The following is a 22021-nucleotide window of genomic DNA, read 5'->3' on the forward strand; positions in this document are numbered from 1 at the left end:
TTGCATGTTTGATGTCTCATCTGAGTTCGTAGCAGACTTTCTTGTCTGTGTCCATGTCTTGTTTTTTGTAAGCGGTAGCTCTGGCCTTTAGCCCAGCATGGTTTTTGGTTTGGATATGTTCGTATAGTCATCGTGGCGACGATATCGTCTATGCACTTATTAATGAAGCCTGTGACTGATGTGGTAAACTCCTCAATGCTATCGGATGAATCCCGGAACATAACCCAGTCTGTACTAGCAAAACAGTCCTGTAGCCTCGCATCTGCTTCATCCCTAACCCTAACCCCCCTAGAAATAGCATTTCACCTCGTGGGGACTAACAAAATGTCCCCAGTTGGTCAAATATTTGTTTGTTTACTATTCTTGTGGGGACTTCTGGTCCCCACAAGAATAGTTAAACACACACACACACACACACACACACACACACACACACACACACACACACACACATCCCCTGTCTGCACACACTGAGTAATTTAATGTGTGTGTGTGTGTGTGTGTGCTGGACAGTTATGACAAGGGTTACAAAGCTACCGGTCGGTAATTTACCAGTTACCAGAATATCTTCAGTAATTTTGGTATTTACCAGAAAATCTATGGCAATCTATCGTAACTATGGTAATTTATACTTAAATAACAGAAAAATTATGAAATGTATTCATATAAATAGTATTAAAAAAGATATATCTGTGTCCATATTGTCCATGAGGTTCTAGTAGATAGACCATATGGTTCAAGAGAAAATAGCCTAATTAATGAAAAAAGCATGTAATCAACAATGGCATTATATTCAATTAATTCAGCAACTCTTCCAACTATTGACTTTTTTCACAACGGCTACCAAAGATATTTAATGCTGAAACTCTCATATTAAACACAAATGGTATTCACTAAGTTGATTGTTTATATTTAGGATAATGTTTTATAGCTTTAAATCATTTTATTTAATTATTTCATATATTTTACATGTGATAAGGCATGTGAAGAAAATGTGCGCGACACCACCCTGTAAAAAAAAGTGATCAACGACCAAGGTTTACTTTTTGGGGCTATGACACTCTATTACAAATCAGTCTGACAGTACTTTTGAAAGTATTTAAATCGGAAGGAAGTATGGTTTGAAGTGACTGAAATCAGAATCAGAAAGGGAAGTTCAGAAGATCATCAGGCAATCATTTTTGATGATGTTCTTGTTCTCCCAGTCTGTTTTAGTGCCTGGTCTTGTCCACTGTGTTCTAATGAGTCCTGCACGGCTTGTGGGCATCGTAGAATGAAAAAGAAGACGCACGTTCCAGAGAGGCTTATCTTTCAGTGATGGGGTCATAATACACTGAACAATTTCAAAGATTTTACTGAGTTACAGTTCATATATCAGTCAATTGAAATAAATAAATAAATTAGGCCCTAATCTATATATTTCACATGACTGGGAATACAGATATGCATCTGTTGGTCACAGATACCTTTAAAAAAAAAGGTAGGGGCGTGGATCAAAAAACCAGTCAGTATCTGGTTTGACCACCATTTGCCTCATGCAGCGCGACACATCTCTTTCGCATATAGTTGATCAGGCTGTTGATTGTGGCTTGTGGAATGTTGTCCCACTCCTCTTCAATGGCTGTGCGAAGTTGCTGGATATTAGTGGGAACTGGAACACGCTGTCGTACATGTCGATCCAGAGCATCCCAAACATGCTCAATGGGTGACATGTCTGATGAGTATGCAGGCCATGGAAGAACTGGGACATTTTCAGCTTCCAGGAATTGTGTACAGATCCTTGCGACATAGAGACATGCATTATCATTCTGAAACATGAGGTGATGGCAGCGGATGAATGGCACGACAATGGGCCTCAGGATCTTGTCACGGTGTCTCTTTGCATTCAAATTGCCATTGATAAAATGCAATTGTGTTCGTTGTCCGTAGCTTATGGGGCACTCTGTTCACAACGTTGACATCAGTAAACCTCTCGCCCACACCACGCCATACACGCTGTCTGCCATCTACCTGGTACAGTTGAAACCGGGATTCATCCGTGAAGAGCACACTTCTTCAGTGTGCCAGTGGCCATCGAAGTTGAGCATTTGCCCACTGAAGTCGGTTACAACGCCGAACTGCAGTCAGGTCAAGACCCTGATGAGGAGGACGAGCACGCAGATGAGCTTCCTTGAGACGGTTTCTGACAGTTTGTACAGAAATTCTTCAGTTGTGCAAACCCACAGTTTCATCAGCTGTCCGGGTGGCTGGTCTCAGATGATCCCGCAGGTGAAGAAGCCGAATGTGGAGGTCCTGGGCTGGCATGGTTACACGTAGTCTGCGATTGTGAGGTCGGTTGGACGTACTGCCAAATTCTCTAAAATGACATTGGAGGTGGCTTATGGTAGAGAAATTAACATTACATTATCTGCCAATTGCACGCTCCCTCAAAACATGAGACATCTGTGGCATTGTGTTGTGACAAAACTGCACATTTTAGAGTGGCTTTTTATTGTCCCCAACACAAGGTACACCTATGTACTGATCATGGTTTTTAATCAGCTTCTTGATATGCCACACCTGTCATGTAGGTGGATTATCTTGGCAAATGAGAAATGCTCAGTAACAGGGATGTAAATAAATTTGTGCACAATTTGTGCATATTTATATTTTATTTCAGCTGTTGCATTTATATTTTTGTTCAGTACATTTTGTAGGTTAAACCATTCAAAAGACAGAGCCATATTTGTAGGAAAAAACAACTGCATCGCATAGCGGCTACTGGAGGTTACTGACGTAACCCTGGTTCTATGAACCAAGCACACATTATCTCTCACGACCTCATTTTCAAATCAGGCAACCCCTTGTTTGGGAATTATTACAGAGATGATTACAGACGCCTGTGATAATCTGAAGTACCCAAAAGGTCCACTAGATGTCTTGTGATAGATTACATAAAATCCTTGAAAGATACCACAATTCTGGTAGTTTACTGGTAAACTTAGAACGTTTCCAGTAATATACCCTCCCTTTGAGACCCTAGTTATGACTTTTCCTAAATGAGTTTTGCTCAAGAGGTTATACCACTTTTGCCCTCCCTCATCCCCCCAAACAAACCACTTTATGGCATGTGAATAGAACACTTCCTTTTTCACATCTAAAGGGTGCGAGGTCAAATTGAACTTCTCACTGGCTTTGTGCTAGCTGGCTCATCAAGCAGACATGGTAGTAAGCTGCCAGTACAGATAATTGGAAAGAAGACTTTATGCCCAGTTCATGTGTCTAATGGGCTGTGTGTTCGGCAGTCAGTGGAGGCTGGTGGAGGGTGGAATCGAGTAGTGAACCATAGCTGCTTGATGACAGTTGGGGTTTGGGTAGATGGTCGAGGTGGGTTTGGGTAGATGGTCGAGGTGGGTTTGGGTAGATGGTCGAGGTGGGTTTGGGTAGATGGTCGAGGTGGTTTGGGTAGATGGTCGAGGTGGGTTTGGGTAGATGGTCGAGGTGGTTTGGGGGGTTTAAGTCTTTAGGGACAGAGTGTGTACTGTACGTTCTTACTGTGTTTACTTTCTGGTGTGTGTGTGTGGCCATGAAAAGTGAATAGAGTCGCAATACCGAAAATAGCAACAGTAAAAAGAACAGTGTTACCTCATGTCCTGACCAATGGTGTGGCTTGGGGTTGTGAGATAGCTAGCGCTAAATAATATTTTGATTAGAGACTTGATTGAAGTGAGCTGTTAATTGTGATGTATTATTAAAGGTCCAATGCAGAGTTAATTTTTTTTAAACCTCAATATCAAATAATTTCTGGGTAACAAGTACCTTACTGTGATTGTTTTCAATTAAAATGGTCAAAAAGAAACTAAAATAGCTTGGACTGTCTGGGAGTGGTCTGCCTACCTTACTGCCTCATCCGCTTGTTGCCCACATCCCCCGGACACAAAATAGCAGCTAGCAAGATGGAGATCACTGAGTTTATTTTTAATGAGTGCATTTCGCAAGTGGCTAATTTGCATCAACTACCTTCACTAAAACCACTGCAAAGGTTCTAGCATGTCTGTTTGGTGATTTGTTGGGAGAGTTGTTTGTCTAAAGAGGGTCTGGGTTTCTGAGGCTAAGGTATTCATAGATTAGAGACAGAGAGCTTTTAATTCACAATGGAACAGGATGGTATGAGAGACGATATCAGGTGTTGGAATTGATAACTGCTGACTGGTTGTGTGACTGCAGAGCCAATATCTACCTGGCTCTGGTTGTCTGTACCTCTGTGATGGGATGTATTACACCAAGGATTCAGCCACGGCCAATTTTTTCTTGAGCGGATGGTCGGGGGGCCAGAACATAATTTCACATCATTTGACTGCAAATTGACCACAAGAATCCCAAACAGATAAAATATTTGACTAAAACATAGTCATTTCAAACCTTGCTTACATTTCTATACGATCACGTCTCTCTATAATGCGTGGGAATACTTGGGAACAGATTTCTCAAATTAAAATCACTTGGAGCTGATCTCCTGGTGAGCGGATCAACAATACAAAATAAAATAAAATATATTTTATTTTTTCTTTGCTCTAAAAACTTCGGGGACCAACTATAACCACGGCCGTGGACTGCCAGTTGGGGAACCCTGTAATGTACTAACAGAATACACGACAGACAGACGCAATGTTCAGCATGGGTTGGAAACCATGACAACAGCCCTGGAATCCCAAACACATTTGATGTGAGAGAGAGAAGAGAGAGAAAGAGGGACACATGGAGATGGAGAGATAGAGAAGAAATATAGAGATGGAAGGAGAATAAATCATTTGGGTTGGTTCTTCTATTTGTCCTGTTACACACTTTGTAATGGAAATGGGTTCTTTTGCATATCCCAACTCCCCCCGAGACACCCACAGGGATTGGGGTCACGGCCAGGGTCACCTTTGTACAGCACCGCTGGAGCAATTAGGTTTAAGTGCCTTGCTCAAAGGCACAGCAACAGATTTTTTCACCTTGTCGGCTCCGGTATTCAAACAAGCAACCTTTTGGTTACTGGCCCAACACTCTAACACAGAAAGAGAGAGAGAGAGTGTGAGAGAGAGAGAGAGAGAGAGAGAGAGAGAGAGAGAGAGAGAGAGAGAGAGAGAGAGAGAGAGACTTTAAACCCTTTCAACATTTCTCGTTAGGACCGTCATGTAGCTATTTTATTGTTATCCAGTACCTAATTGATCGGCTGCTGAGGGATTGATGAGGATATTGATGAGTTCATCTGGGGATTGAGATGAGGGCAGTTTTTTTATATGGCCAAGGGGTGGACTAGCAGTGGAAACACACATGCACACGCACACACACACACATACACTGAGGACCTCACACACACTGAGGACCTCACACACACTGAGGACCTCACACACACTGAGGACCTCACACACACTGAGGACCTCACACACACTGAGTACCTCTTATGAAGCCCTCTGCTCATCACAGCCTTCGCCTACGCAGTGAGTTGCATAACCAGGTGCTGTTAGGCCTCACAGAGGCCTCACTTCAGAGGCTGGGTGCATCTCTGTGTTTGTGTGTGTGAGAAGGGGAGGGAGGTCTGAGAGAGAGAAGGGGAGGGAGGTCTGAGAGAGAGAAGGGGAGGGAGGTCTAAGAGAGAGAAGGGGAGGGAGGTCTGAGAGAGAGAAGGGGAGGGAGGTCTGAGAGAGAGAAGGGGAGGGAGGTCTGAGAGAGAGAAGGGGAGGGAGGTCTGAGAGAGAGAAGGTGAGGGAGGTCTGAGAGAGAGAAGGGGAGGGAGGTCTGGGAGAGAGAAGGGGAGGGAGGTCTGGGAGAGAGAAGGGGAGGGAGGTCTGAGAGAGAGAAGGGGAGGGAGGTCTGGGAGAGAGAAGGGGAGGGAGGTCAGGGAGAGAGGGGGAGGGAGGTCTGAGAGAGAGAAGGGGAGGGAGGTCAGGGAGAGAGAAGGGGAGGGAGGTCTGAGAGAGAGAAGGGGAGGGAGGTCTGAGAGACTGACAGGGCTGAGACAAGGAAGGATAGAGGGATTGACAGGGTGATTGATTGTGGCAGGAGGAGAAATACATAGACACAAACAACAACAACAACAACAACCATCACAACCACCACCCCACCACCATCACCATCAACACCACCACCCCACCATCACCATCACCACCCCACCATCACCCCACCACCTCAACCAACACCACCATCAACACCACCACCACATTATACACTTAGGGCTCTAGGAAACAAAAGGTTTTAGTGACAACACAGCTCCAAATAAGGTCTGCAACAGCAAGCACTGAACAGATTTATCTGCCTCTCACTCACCTTCCACACACCTCTCACACACCTGTAAAGGCATCTGCATACAAAGGTTCGGTTTGATCCTAGCAGAACTCGGCTAGGCGAAGCGAGCGTCTGTGCTCGCATACTCCCTAAAGACCTTATCTTGGAAAAAAGAAAAAAGCGTCAATATTACTGTTGTTTGTCCCTCTTGAGACACCGTAGCAACAACATGGCCAGAAACACATCCTCAAAATAGACAACTCAAGAAATCAGTCATTCATTTTGACGTTTTTGCCGAGGTCTTAGTTGTGCAATTTCACATCTAACTAAGATATTGGTGCAATATTTCTCAAGTGAAAACATTTGTCGTCTCTCGCTGAATGACAACAAACACTTCATGTTCTCACTCCTACTAGGAGTAGTATTGTTGACCAATCACCAACAAAGGGGCATAAAATTCAGCTAACGAACTTCGACATGCCTCAAGAAAATGTTGGATAAAAAACGGATGAAAACAAAAACGTCATCATAATATATGCACCAACTGTTTCGACTGGGAAGCATACGGTAAGCTTTACACGCATGAGTAGCCTGTGTCCATAAGCTGCTGCTATATGACATTTTAATCAATAAAGACAGGGTCAATCACCAATCAGGACATTACTTTATTCAAAACGTATCAATAAGGCAATAACCGAGGCTGGTCTGCTCAACAGTCTTGACTGTTGGCTGAGAGCCCCGACACAAAGAATACAAAGATATTTTATAGCAAAGATACACCCTCTAAGTCTACATGACAAATAACAGATGTATGGAATGGGTCACAAGGTGAGACTTGATATATGAGAAAGGAGTATCCCCTAGCCAGATAGCATTTGCCGTGAAGACTGTTCTTATTGTACAGAAACCAGAGTTTGGCCCCCAAAACAAGCTTCCTCTCATCATTATCCATACCCGAGCCATCTCTCCCTGCTACCTCATTACACAAACACCAACTCATTCTACGGAATGCCTGCTGTAGGTTTTATCACCAAAGGCATCGTAAATCTACTGTCAGTGTTAACACAGACACATGAGAGTTCTAAGAACCCTATTCTATTGCAGAAAACAACCATTTGATGCAATAACAGTATTATAACATAATCTTGCAATTTCTGCCCTCACAGAAGCATATGGTAAGCTTTACACGCATGAGTAGCCTGTGTCCGTATGCAGGGCCTAACAGAGCGATATGCATCTCTCAGGGACAAATGCCAGAACCATGACTTAGGATCTGAGCGATAGAGCGCGAGAGCGAGAGCGAGAGATAAAAAGACGGAGGGTGGGAGAGAGAGAGAGAGAGAAGCTACAGAGGGAGACAGATGGGGTAATGGGCGAGAGAGAGAGATAGATAGAGAGAAAGAGAGAGACACAAACACCTCCTGTCTCCAATCAGGCTGTAGTTTGAAGTAGTTTGGAGCGCTGCTGTTTGAGAAAATGAGTTTTTGTTCTCTGGGGGCTCAGAGAGCCAGGATGGCATGACCGAGTGAGGAGAAAGATGGAGAAAGAGAGAGAGAACAAGAGAGGGAGAGAAAAAGGGCGATCAAAAATATATCTTGTTCATTATTCTCCAATTGCAGCGTTACAGTTCATGCATGTTTGTGTGACTGTGTGTGTGTGTGTGTGAGTCCATTACGTAGTGTGGAAGATGCCTCCTATTTCCTGTGTGGTGTGGCAGTGTCTGTGTGTCAGTGTTCTCTAACAAGCTGTATGACACAAAGAGAGACACAGAGAGAGACACAGACACAGAGACACAGAGACACAGATTGTTCCACTGCTGGGAAAATTGGAAAACACTAAACAAACAACACGAAGAGTTATCTATCCAAAATGGAGATGTATGGATAACCCACTTCTCCAATCTTTTTGGCCCTATAAACAGAGAACAAACAGCGAAAACATATACATGATCAAATACAAATCTTAGAATCAACTATTAAAGACTACCAGAACCCACTGGATTATCCAATTACATTGAATGAAATACAAAGACAAAATACAAACCCTCCAACCCAAAAAGGCCTGTGGTATTGATGGTATCCTAAATGAAATGATAAAATATACATACCACAAATTCCTTCAATTCTGACCAGTTTCCCAGTCCCTGCCGCTGAAAAACATCCCCACAGCATGATGCTGCCACCACCATGCTTCACTGTGGGTATGGTGTTCTCAGGGTGATGAGAGGTGTTGGGTTTGCGCCAGACATTTTCTTTGATGGCCAAAAAGCTACATTTTAGTGTCATCTGACCAGAGTACCTTCTTCCGTATGTTTGGAGAGTCTCTCACATGGCTTTTGGCAAACACCAAACGTGTTTGCTTATTTTTTTCTTTAAGCAATGGCTTTTTTCTGGCCACTCTTCTGTAAAGCCCAGCTCTGTGGAGTGTATGGCTTAAAGTGGTCCTATGGACAGATACTCCAATCTCCGCTGTGGAGCTTTGCAGCTCCTTCAGGGTTATCTTTGGTCTCTTTGTTGCCTCTATGATTAATGCCCTCCTTACCTGGTTCATAAGTTTTGGTGGCTGGCCCTCTCTTGGCAGGTTTGTTTTGGTGCCATATTCTTTCAATTTTTTAATAATGGATTTAATGGTGCTCCGTTGGATGTTCAAAGTTTCGGATATTTTTTAATAACCCAACCCTGATCTGTACTTCTCCACAACTTTGTCCCTGACCTGTTTGGCGAGCTCCTTGGTCTTCATGGTGCCGCTTGCTTGGTGGTGCCCCTTGCGTAGTGGTGTTGCAGACTCTGGGGCCTTTCAGAACAGGTGTATATATACTGAGATCATGTGACAGATCATGTGACACTTAGATTGCACACAGGTGGACTTTATTTAACTAATTATGTGACTTCTGAAGGTAATTGGTTGCACCAGATCTTATTTAGGGGCTTCATAGCAAAGGGAGTGAATACATAAGCATGCACCACTTTTCCGTTATTTATTTTTTAGAATTTTTTGAAACAAGTTATTTTTTTCATTTCACTTCACCAATTTGGACTATTTTGTGTATGTCCATTACATGAAATCCAAATAAAAATCCATTTAAATTACAGGTTGTAATGCAACAAAATAGGAAATACGCCAAGGGGGATGAATACTTTTGCAAGGCAATGTATCTATTTCACTTGCTTTGGCAATGTTAACATATGTTTCCCATGCCAATAAAGCCCTTCAGTTGAATTGAATTGAATTGAGAGAGAGAGAGAGAGAGAGAGAGAGAGAGAGAGAGAGAGAGAGAGAGAGAGAGAGAGAGAGAGAGAGAGAGAGAGAGAGAGAGAGAGAGAGAGAGAGACAGAGAGACAGAGAGACAGAGAGACAGAGAGAGAGAGCATTGAGAAATACCAGTGTTACAATGCCTCATGAATTACACAGAAGACACACATACATTCTGTTGAAGCCTGGGGATGTTGCTTGGTTCAAAGACAACTGTCACGCCCTGGCTCTGGGGACTCTAATATGTTGAGCCAGGGTGTGTAAAGTCTATGTGTGTTGTTCTAGGTTTCACATTCTGGTATTGTGGTTCTATGTTGGCCAGTGTGGTTCTCAATCAGAGGCAACGTGATTCAGCTGTTGCTTGTTGTCTCTGATTGAGAACCATACTTTAGCAGCCTGTTTCCCCACAGAGTTTGTGGGATCTTGTTTCTAGTCTGTTGTGTTAGACCGTGAACTGTCACGTTTTCGTTTTGTTGGTTTTGATCGTGTCTCTAATAAAGAGTATGTTTGCCTGCAACGCTGCGCCTTGGTCCTCATCTCTGTTCGACGATCGTGACAGAAGATCCCACCTGAACTGGACCAAGCAGCGGGTCGAGGAGCCATCGCCAGGGAAATCCCTAGCGGATATCCAGCGCCTCCTCGACTGGGTCAAGCCGGGTGAGGAAGAGAGGGGCTTGACGTGGAGGCAGAAGGGTGAAAGGCTGGCGAGGAGCATGGAGACCTGGTCCACGGGTAGGAGTGAAGCCCATAAATTTTTTAGGGGGGGGCTAACGCCGTGGATGACGGGGCAGCAGGAGGCCGCCAGGTTACGGGAGTCACTGGTCACCAGGGGGAAGGAGGATGTAGAGGCACGGCGAGAGGTACTGGCGTGTGTTGCCAGTCCGGTCCGGCCTGTTCCTGATCCCCACGTAGGGCCAGTGGTGTGTGTTCCCAGTACGGTCCGGCCTGTTCCTGCCACTCGCACCAAGTCTACGGTGCGCATCGCCAGCTCGGCCCGGCCTGTTCCTGCTCCCCGCACCAAGTCTGTGGTGCGCGTCGCCAGCCCAGTCCGGCCCATTCCTGCTCCCCGCACCAAGTCAGTGGTGCGTTTCGTCAGCCCTGTCCGGCCCGTTCCTGCTCCCCGCACCAAGTCAGTAGTGCGCGTCGTCAGCCCGGTCCGGCCCATTCCTGCTCCCTGCACCAAGTCAGTGGTGCGTTTCGTCAGCCCAGTTCGGCCCGTTCCTGCTCCCCGCACCAAGTCAGTGGTGCGCTTCGTCAGCCCGGCACGGCCCGTTCCTGCTCCCCGCACCAAGTCAGTGGTGCGCTTCGTCAGCCCGGTCCGGCCCGCTCCTGCTCCCCGCACCAAGTCAGTGGTGCGTTTCGTCAGCCCGGCTCGGCCCGCTCCTGCTCCCCACACCAAGCCAGTGGTGTGCGTCGTCAGTCCGGCACGGCCCGTGCCTGTTCCACCGGTGGCTGGTCCGGCACCGGTCAGATGCTTCACGCCGGAGCTAGAGCAATCCGCTCCACCAGTGTGTAGTCCAGCTCCGGCCAGCGGGGCCAGACCGGACCAGGGGTACTTTGGGGGGGTTGGAGAGGGAGCGGGGATCAGGCCCGGAGCCGGATCCGCCGCCTAAGCGGAGTGCCCACCCGGTCCCTCCCCTGTGGTGTTTGGTGGGCGCGGTCGGAGTCCGCGCCTTTAGGGGGGGGTACTGTCAAGCCCTGGCTCTGGGGACTCTAATATGTTGAGCCAGGGTGTGTAAAGTCTATGTGTGTTGTTCTAGGTTTCACATTCTGGTATTGTGGTTCTATGTTGGCCAGTGTGGTTCTCAATCAGAGGCAACGTGATTCAGCTGTTGCTTGTTGTCTCTGATTGAGAACCATACTTTAGCAGCCTGTTTCCCCACAGAGTTTGTGGGATCTTGTTTCTAGTCTGTTGTGTTAGACCGTGAACTGTCACGTTTTCGTTTTGTTGGTTTTGATCGTGTCTCTAATAAAGAGTATGTTTGCCTGCAACGCTGCGCCTTGGTCCTCATCTCTGTTCGACGATCGTGACAACAACTGAAAGAACAGTTAGTGATCATGTACAGTAGGAACACATCTAGAATTTACAGTGCCTTGCGTTTTCCCTATTTTGTTGCATTACAACCTGTCATTTAAATTGATTTTTATTTGGATTTCCTGTAATGGACATACACAAAATAGTCCAAATTGGTAAAGTGAAATGAAAAAAATTACTGACGGAAAAGTGGTGCGTGCATATGTATTTCTCCCCCTTTGCTATGAAACCCCTAAATAAGATATGGTGCAACCAATTACCTTCAGAAGTCACATAATTAGTTAAATAAAGTCCACCTGTGTGCAATCTAAGTGTCACATGATCTGTCACATGATCTCAGTATATATACACCTGTTCTGAAAGGCCCCAGAGTCTGCAACACCAGTAAGCATGGGGCACCACCAAGCAAGCGGCACCATGAAGACCAAGAAGCTCTCCAAACAGGTCAGGGACAAAGTTGTGGAGAAGTACAGATCAGGGTTGGGTTATAAAAAACTATCTGAAACTTTGAACATCCCACGGAGCACCATTAAATCCATTATTAAAAAGAGAGGGCCACCCACCAAAACTCACGAACCAGGCAAGGAAGAAAAAAGCCATTGCATAAAGAAAAAAATAAGCAAACACGTTTGCCAAAAGCCATGTGAGAGACTCCCCAAACATATGGAAGAAGGTACTCTGGTCAGATGAGACTAAAATTGAGCTATATCTGGTGCAAACCCAACACCTCTCATCACCCCGAGAACATCGGCAGGGACTGGGAAACTGATCAGAATTGAAGGAATGATGGATGGCGCTAAATACAGGGAAATTCTTGAGGGAAACCTGTTTCAGTCTTCCAGAGATTTGAGACTGGGACGGAGGTTCACCTTCCAGCAGGACAATGACCCTTTTGCCTTCAAGAATGGGTAAATATCCCAGTGGCTAGTGTGCCAAGCTTATAGAGACATACCCCAAGAGACTTGCAGCTGTAATTGCTGCAAAAGGTGGCTCTACAAAGTATTGACTTTGGGTGGGTGAATAGTTATGCACGCTCAAGATTTCTGTTCTTTTGTCTTATTTCTTGTTTGTTTCACAAGAAAAAATATTTTGCATCTTCTAAGTGGTAGGCATGTTGTGTAAATCAAATGATACAAACCCCCCAAAAATCCATTTTAATTCAAAGTTGTAATGCAACAAAATAAGAAAAATGCCAAGGAAGGGTTAAAACTTTCGCAAGCCACTGTATGGAATGAGTAGAATACATGAATACATGATATACTGTACATGATATACATGAATACATGAATACATGATATACAGGAATACATGAATACATGATATACATGAATAAATGGTATACAGGAATACATGAATACATGAATACATGATATACATGATATACATGATATACATGAATACATGATATACATGAATACATGATATACATGATATACATGAATACAATATATATTGGAACACATTAATACATGATATACATTATATACATGAATACATGATATACATGAATACATGATATATATGATATACATGAATACATGATATACATTATATACATGAATACATGATATACATGAATACATGATATACATGAATACATGATACATAGGAACACATGAATACATGATGTACATGAATACATGATATATAGGAATACATGAATACATGATATACATGAATACATGCTCCGCTTGGACTAGCATACATAATTGTTCTGTGAAACCTTCCTTCCTTCCTTCCTTCCTTCCTTCCTTCCTTCCTTCCTTCCTTCCTTCCTTCCTTCCTTCCTTCCTTCCTTCCTTCCTTCCTTCCTTCCTTCCTTCCTTCCTTCCTTCCTTCCTTCCTTCCTTCCTTCCTCCCTCCCTCCCTCCCTCCCTCCCTCCCTCCCTCTCTCTCTCTCTCTCTTTCCTCCCCATCTCTCCCTTCTCCTCCATCTGTCTAACTGGATTGTGACAGTGCTCTATCATAGGGACTGGAATTTACATTCATGTGGTTTCACCCTCATGTTCTATAGATCTGCCATAGCCAGGGCTGGGCTCTTGTCAGCATGCCCACAAACATGCCATCTGGCCACCCTGCCAAACTATAGGCCCACTGCCCACAATCCAAGCACACATGCATACATATACCCTTACAGCACCTCCCACTTTCCTCCCCTGGTTGTCAATGTGTGTGTGTGTGTGTGTGTGTGTGTGTGTGTGTGTGTGTGTGTGTGTGTGTGTGTGTGTGTGTGTGTGTGTGTTGGAGGGGCAGGAGTATAGAGATGAATCTTGATTTACATCTATTGGCAGGAGTCTGTCTATGAGGAGTTGTTGATGTTGTTGTTGTTGTTGTTGTTGTTGTTGTTGTTGTTGTTGTTTGGGAGGGCCTGGCAGTCAGGCTGTGAGCCAAAACAGCATTTATTGCTGCTCTTTAATTATTTGTTATTAAAAAATGTTACTTATCTATTTTTTTACTCAACACTTATTTTTCTTAAAACTGCATTGTTGGTTAAGGGCTTGTAAGTAAACATTTCACTGTAAGGTCTACACCTGATGTATTCGGCGCATGTGACAAATAAAATAAAATAAAATAGGTTTGATTCTCTCAGTGGCCTTGGCTTGTGTGTGTGTGTATGTGTGTGTGTGTGTGTGTGTGTGTGTGTGTGTGTGTGTGTGTGTGTGTGTGTGTGTGTGTGTGTGTGTGTGTGTGTGTGTGTGTGTGTGTGCGTGCGTGTGTGTGTGTATGCATTTATATGTTTATATGCGTTGTGTTTGTGTGTTTTGGCAAAAATTTGATGAAAATGGAATTTCACTCATAATTTAAAAAAGCATCTCTCCCTTTCTCTCTGTCTCTCTCTCCATCTCTCTCTATTCTCTGTGTGTGTCCTTGAGGTGAGAGGAAGTAGCAGAGGTGGTCAGTCTGATATAAATGTTTTCATTATTTATGGAGTGAGTGTGTTAGTCCTTCTCACCTCTCTACAGAAAGATGTAATTGAATACAATAAGAAGCCTTCCAGCTGGCCTACGCACACACACGCACACGCACACGCACACACACTGTGAGCCGCCAACACTGTGAAGGCTTAATACAGAGAGAATGTGTAACAGCATTGGATGTGTGTGTATGTGTGTGTGTTTCTTTTTCCTTTCTGTGTGAGAGGCAGGCGGAGCGGTTGTGTTTCTGCTGGTGAATAGTGTAGTTGCCCTTGGTTACCCCTCCTGCCTCCTTCACCACCGCTTCTGCTTTTCACTCATAACTACAGTTTGGGACCAGTGATGAGCACCATTCAGGGGCTCTGCTTTGTGACTGGGCTGTCTAGATGCCTTCAGGTTTTAAACTGGTTATTATTATTATGGTTTCTGCCTGACACAAAAGGAGAGCAAATTCTCTGAAATGCAACCAAAAATAAAGTTATCACTCTCCAATTTTTATTTCAACTTCAACACACAGATAAAGAATTGCGTCAGCAGAAAATGATGACAGAGTACAGACACACATAAACAACCAAAGACGTCAACCAGTGGACCTCTTTAGGCCTTGTGTATGGAACAGACACATCACTTCCAGAACCAAAGACCAATGTTCTTGTTTTCCAGTGACTGCGTTATGTTTCTAACGTTATTTTCATCGTTTCTAACTTCTATGTCCCTGTGTCCCCTGTCTCAGTGATGGCTGGGCGGACCGGTACGATGTGACAGATGGGTACGTGCGCGAGGCGGCTGGGGGAATCACCATCAAGCTGCAGTCAGCTGATGTGAAGTGGTTTGATGAGTACTACCTGAAGCTGCGGCCGGACAACAACCTGAGAAACCCCTGGTTCCCTGAGTTCTGGCAACACCGCTTCCACTGTAGGCTGAAGGGACACCCACAGGAGAGCCCCAAGTACAACCGCACCTGCAACAGTGAGTATACACACACACACACACAGTTCTGGAAACCAGGTGTGTTTGTGGGCGTCAATGATGACGTCAAAGGATGTATGAAGTAGAGAATGGAGAGATATGATTGTAAGACGTCAGGCAGGAGTGGAGCTCTCAGATCGGACCAGTCCATTCAACACATCTGGACAAAGAGGCTCTTTCATTCAGCCTGCCGCCACATTCACTCCTCTGTTCATTCATATATCTGCATATTCAGCTGGGCACTCTCTCTCTCTCTGTGTGTGTGTGTGTGTGTGTGTGTGTACTTTCATGCAGGGCTATAGTTCTGCTAATCACAGAGGCATCACAGAGCCATGTTTCTCCAGAACTAATATAAAATGAGCAGGCAGCTTTAGATCACCCTTTCATTCAGACACCCCCTCCTTCCAGTACACCTGGAACATCTCTTTTATGTCCAAAAGTCTCTCCTCGCTCTCTCTCTCTCCCCCCCCCCCTCTCTCGCCCTCTTTCTCTCTATCTCTCCCCCCTCTCTCTTGCCCCCTTTCTCTCTATCTCTCCCCCATCTCTCTCTCTCTCTCTCCCCCCCTCTCTCTTGCCCCCTTTCTCTCTATCTCTTCCCCCTCTCTCTCTCTCCCCCCTCTCTCTCGCCCTCTTTCTCTCTATCTCTCCCCCCCTCTCTCTCTCCCCCCTCTCTCTCGCCCTCTTTCTCTCTATCTCTCCCCCCCTTCTCTCTCTCTCTCCCCCCCTCTCTCTCGCCCCCTTTCACTTTATCCCCCCCCCCATCTCTCTCTCTCTCTCTCTTTCGCACCATTCATATGTAAAACTTCCGGTGTGATTGCTTCAAAAGGACTCATGTATTCTAATGAAAATGAACTGAACAAGATGAGACAGAAGCCCCGTTTATACCTGGTTCAAACATGCGTCCGTTGTCCTGATCTTGTCCACATTCTGATTGTGCCCACATTTGTCGACAGGTGTAGACAATCAAAAGACCCATTGTGATCTGATTGTGATTAGATCTACCCGACCACATCCGGAGGTAGTCGAAGATGCATCTTGTACAGACATCCTTGAAGTGTAAACAAATCCGGACTATGAAAACCTATACATTTGGCCAATGTCCCACCCTCTCAACAAAACAATCCCGCTGGCCAGTTGGATTAGGATCATGGTCTTCATTAGAAACCAAGAGTCTACTGGCATTGTGGTCGGATGCCACAGTCCAATGCCGCATCCAGCTCTGAATAAAATGGGCATGTAGAAATAAAGATATTTATGAAGAGATATCGTCCCAAATGAGAGAAAAAGGGTTCTCCCGTTCCCACGTCCAAATCCAGCGCAAAATCTAATATTTAAAAACATCGTAAGCTACAGAAAGGCCAAGGACTGTAATAGTAGAATTTTAACTGAACTACAAATAAATTGGGGAGGCATGGGACGGACTATTATGGAGCCGCAGCAGAAGAGAACAGTCCATGACAAGTGTATGGCAAGGTATAATGTGTAGGCCTAATGTTCCCCTGTACCTTTAGATCAAGGTATAATGTGTAGGCCTAATGTTCCCCTGTACCTTTAGATCAAGGTATAATGTGGAGGTCTAATGTTCCCCTGTACCTTTAGATCAAGGTATAATGTGGAGGTCTAATGTTCCCCTGTACCTTTAGATCAAGGTATAATGAACGATGGGCTATTCACACTCTATTTAAGTTGCTATATCAGATATGAAAATAATACATTGGTGTTAAAATGCAATCCTTTTTGATTTTAATATTTTATATTATATTCTGTAAATCTTTGGCATTTTCCAGCTAGCAATACAGTGCAGAATATGTCCAAACTGATGCTTAATGGCGCATAGCTTTCTGAAAGCATGAGCGAGGCCACTGTCTAATATAATGTAGGCTTCAATACGAAGAACTCTTTAGGCTACTTTTAGATTGACACTTTATTTCTTTATAAAGCCATTTGCTTTACACATGTGCGCCTTTGTACTTTTGATTGATTGTCGCTTTTATCCGTGCATTTTCATAATTTGACCAGGCATCCTACTGGGAACACCATGTCATTTCAATGTGGAAATGTGGGTACTTTTTGGTTGAGACGTTGATCAATGAGATTTCAATCTTTTTTCACTCACTCAAAAAGTGTTATCACTGCACTTTCAACCATTTAAAGCACAAAAAAGTTCAAATGGGAATACAATGTTAGATATTTTGTATTTATACAATAACTTAATGTGTTATCACTGTGCTTCATCTAATAGCACAACGAAATGACCTGGACTGTAGTTGAGATTCCATTAAAAGTACATGGTGCAAGTGATCAATGCTGTTGGAGATTCTGAGCAGATTTTTATATTACGAAGATCTCCACAGACCTGCGACCTTTGCATGCTATCTTGAACATGCACGCTTTCTATGATTACATAATAAGACTTTTATAGTTACAGTAACCTCAAAATGTGGCCATGGATGTGTTACTCATTTTAAGGTTGCATAAAAATGGTTACATTATTTTATAAGATAGCCTTAACTTTAGGGTATTTACTGTATTACAAAAGTAATATCGAATTGTGTTAGGTTGACAACGCAACCAAATATTACCATTTAGGAGAAGTATCTAATGCTTGGACAGTTTCATCTGAGCCACTGGCTTTATCCTATATTTTTGGTTTGGTTGGGGATGTGAATCCAACATATAATTTGTTAACTTGTTGACAAGTTAATATGCTATTTACTGTATTGCAAAAGTGATATTGAATTGTGTTTGGTTGTCAACGCAACCAAATATCAACATTTGAAGGAGATGCCACTGACTTAGTCTGACTTTAATTCTCAACCAAAAATCAAAGTTAAGGAATAGGACTAAATCAAATGAAATCAAACTTTAAATGCACCTTAAATAAAGTTTGACTTGATTTAGTCCTATTCTTTAACTTAGATTTTTGGTTGAAATGGAGACGTGAATCCAACATATTCATGATTAACTTGAAGATTACATTTGACATCAACCACAGCTTGAAACCCTAGGCCTATATGTATTGTCTATTTTTAGTTGAATTGAAACAACAGCTGTTGATGACTTCACAAATGTTATATAGGCCTAGATAGTATCATTGATAGGGCTGTTCCGGTGACCGTGTTACCGCCATACGGCAGTCAAATGCCATTTACATTTTAGTCATTTAGCAGACGCTCTTATCCATGTGTGTACATACATTTTTTTTTCTTCATACTGGCCCCTTGTGGGAATCGAACCCACAACCCTGGCGTTGCAAACGCCATGCTCTACCAACTGAGCTACACGTTTAGTCACGGTAATTAGGCTTCTCCAAGCTCTGATGCTGCTGATGGTCATTAGTAGCCTACCAAACTTGCTAACTGCCTGGTACTCAGCACTCTATTGTCCCTATAATCACTCTGAAATCAATGCAAATCTAATGAAAAATCTAATCAAACACTTCATAAGAGCCCATGAGCTCATGTTGTGCAACATTTCAATAGGCTATGCAATTGCGTGAGAAAACAGAGTGATGGCCTATATTAAAAAGAGGAGGATCCCATCAGCTTTCTATAGGCTAGGCCTACTATATTTATTTCTCAACTTTCCTAATATTAAGCACATTGCTTCTCTTTACAACAGGAGTATAGCCTACCTGGCTGGCATGAAAATGAACCACGGAAAAAGCGTCCTCCATTCGCTATTTAAGTGCATAGATTACATGTATTTTTCCCCTGCTGCTGTTTCGAGACAGGTGCATGATAATGGTCCATTCTAAATCAAAACTAATTTCACACATATATTATTTAGTAATGTAAAGACAAGATTAAATCAAGAATAGTCTGATGGGTGACAATATTAACCTATCACTTGTGAATTATATATAATCACTTGTGAATGATGCCCAGCTTGTGTGCAGTAAGCAAGAAACAGTGCATGCCTTTTTTTGCGACTTTTTCAAATCATAGTCGCACACCTCATGTAGCCTAGCCCATAGGCCTATATGTTTTGATAAGGTTTGTATCACAACTTAAGTGGCCAAATAACTTCTTAAAATTAAGCACATTAATTTGCTTTACAATGGGTGTAGAGCCTAACTGGCATACATACGCTAATTGATTGCATTTTGGAACATTCGTGCTTATAGCCTACTGCCGTGTGCACATTGTTGCGCTTATAATGTGAAGAATTAGCCTAATAGTTTATCAACAGTTTAAGCTAAACATTCTGATCTGTTGCGTCAGCGTCATTGCTTAAAAACATTTTTTTGAAGCTAGTGGTTGTTTAATTTGGGATCTATCCCACCCCACAACTGTCCCAGACTATGTTTGGAATATTTATTTCTCGCACAGAATAGAATAGGTCAACTTTTGTACTTTTGTACATAGGCAAGTGCTTTTGCTGTTCGTTAGGCCGACTCGTCTTGTTGGCTGACGAAAAGTAAATGTGGACAGTTTTTCCAATATCTTCAACATGCACCTTGGAATTGGATAAGAATGTGCGCAGTTGCGTCCCTGATGTGTCTGTCTTCACTTGTAGCCTGTGAAAAAGATCACGTGACGGGCATTGGCTATTAAGAATTCAGCTATCTGAGAGAGCCATGTGAGTCAGAGGTTCTTCGGAGCACGCAGCCGGGAGAAGGGAATTATAATTATTATATTCAGCCCAAGGGCACAATGGCCACTGTCCACAAAAGGCATGGATTGTTTTAGGGGGAATTACAGCCACACAAAGGGGATGCCGCCGGGAAATTCAAGGCATTATCAAGTGCTTGTCAAATTGTGAATGAGATGAAGTGTGTACAGCCTGCACAAAAAACAAAGCAGAGCTCATGCCTTTCATGTGACTTTTTTCAAATCATCATTAGAGTCGCATCATGCAGCCTTAGAATGTATAAAAAATCTAAACATATAGCCAAACGTTTGTATCACAACTAAAGTTACATAAATAACTCTAAATTAAGCATATAGGAGGACCTGTTTCTTTGTTAACCGCTCAACACAGAATAGCCGCATGTGCGCATTCCTTCAAATCGTTTTGAGAAAAAATGACAGAATAGCATCCTCTGAGTTGTCCTTATGTTAGGCCCTGATCTGGCTATGCCATAAGGCTGTGGGCTACACTAGTTCATTTAGCAGACAACATTTGCTTAGAATTCCATGCCATTTTCTATTTTATTCAGCTTTGTTCAATTGTATTCTTCATACTATAAAATAATATAAAATAATGCCATGGAATTCTAAGCAAGAGATACTGTAGGTTCCCAAAACACAAAATATGTTCAGTTGTTATGACATTCATACAATGTTTAAGTTAGGTTGCACAGGACAATCCTTTAATATTGTAAGAATGTTGAGAATCTTCTGTAAGAATCTCCAACTGTACAGCTTTTTTGTGTTTTGGGAACATATATTTTGTGATGTCCCCACAATGTTCCCACCAGACTGTTTCCACAACCTAATGAAACATTCTGGGAACCTTTAAAGAACAGATTAAATGTTCTCCCAGTATGTCACTTTTTTTCTTCCTATGGTGCTGTTTAGGTCTTATTTACAATACAAGATTACAATAATGTAAAGACAAGGTATGTAAACATCCATGCTTAAAGAACAACCCTGTCCAGACCTGTTTGGATAATGTGTTGCACCATTCAGAGATGCACTTTGTAGCTTACTCTGTAACTTAACCTGTTTCTGTTTCTACTGTGTGCCTTAGAGCCTAAATGGCATTTTTATTTCTACTGTGTATTATTTGTATTTTGTACACATCCAAATACTCAGATCGTTTGTGTGGTGACTTTTTTAGGGATGGGAGAGATTCTGTGAATATTTATTGGCTGTGGACAGGTTGAGGTTATCGGGACAGTAACTTATCGTAGTTTAAAAGAGTCAGGACAGTAGACTATTAGGCCCAGTCTTAAATCGTTGGATAACAAAAGTAAGTTGTAATGATGAAAGTATATAACTATTGACTATAAAAATGTGCTGTTTTTTGTCGATTTATACAGCTTGTGTCATAATGGGAGGTCCAAGGCAGGTTGGATTAATTTCAACACAGGAAGGGACCAGGGAATCTGGTCGCAATACGGACGAAGTGGGCAGATAAGATACACAGTTTATTACCATGTGTAGACGCAACAAATCTCGGATCATCTTGATCAGATGACGACAACCACATGTTAATGCAAGGTGTAACCACGGCTAGAGAGGAGAGGTGTGGGAGGAGATGGGAAAAGAGGGTGTTTGAAGTTTCATAAAGGCAGAACAGGTTATTAGATACAGGTTGGTCTAATTGGTCTCTTCCTTTTTCTCTCCCTCCCTCCATCCTTATCCCTCCATCTCCCCCCCACCCCCCCTCCCCTCCCTCCATCTCCCCCCTCCCCTCCCCTCCCCTCCCTCCAACCCCCTCCCTCCTCCTCTCCCTCCATCCCCCATTCCATCTCCCCCTCCCCTCCCTCCATCTCCCCCCTCCCCTCCCTCCATCTCCCCCCGCTCCCTCCAACCCCCTCCCTCCTCCTCTCCCTCCAACCCCCTCCCTCCTCCTCTCCCTCCATCCCCCCCTCCATCTCCCCCTCCCTCCATCTCCCCCCTCCTCGCCCTCCATCTCCCCCCTCCCCTCCCTC

The 22021-nt window shown here is 43.6% G+C and overlaps 1 protein-coding gene across 1 annotated transcript in view; it reads left to right on the forward strand.

Moving 5' to 3' along the window:
- Positions 1-22021, forward strand: part of LOC311102281 (metabotropic glutamate receptor 5-like) — a gene marked incomplete at both ends in the record, with an annotated part of 100463 nt that overhangs the window by 62575 nt on the left and 15867 nt on the right. Inside the window, one exon of the mRNA XM_084143574.1 lies at positions 15185-15420. Coding sequence (XP_083999700.1) covers positions 15185-15420 — 236 coding nt within the window. The remainder of the gene's footprint in view (positions 1-15184; positions 15421-22021) is intronic.

Source organism: Coregonus lavaretus (genome assembly GCF_964263955.1).
Source record: "Coregonus lavaretus genome assembly, chromosome: 26".
Taxonomy (NCBI): domain Eukaryota; kingdom Metazoa; phylum Chordata; class Actinopteri; order Salmoniformes; family Salmonidae; genus Coregonus; species Coregonus lavaretus.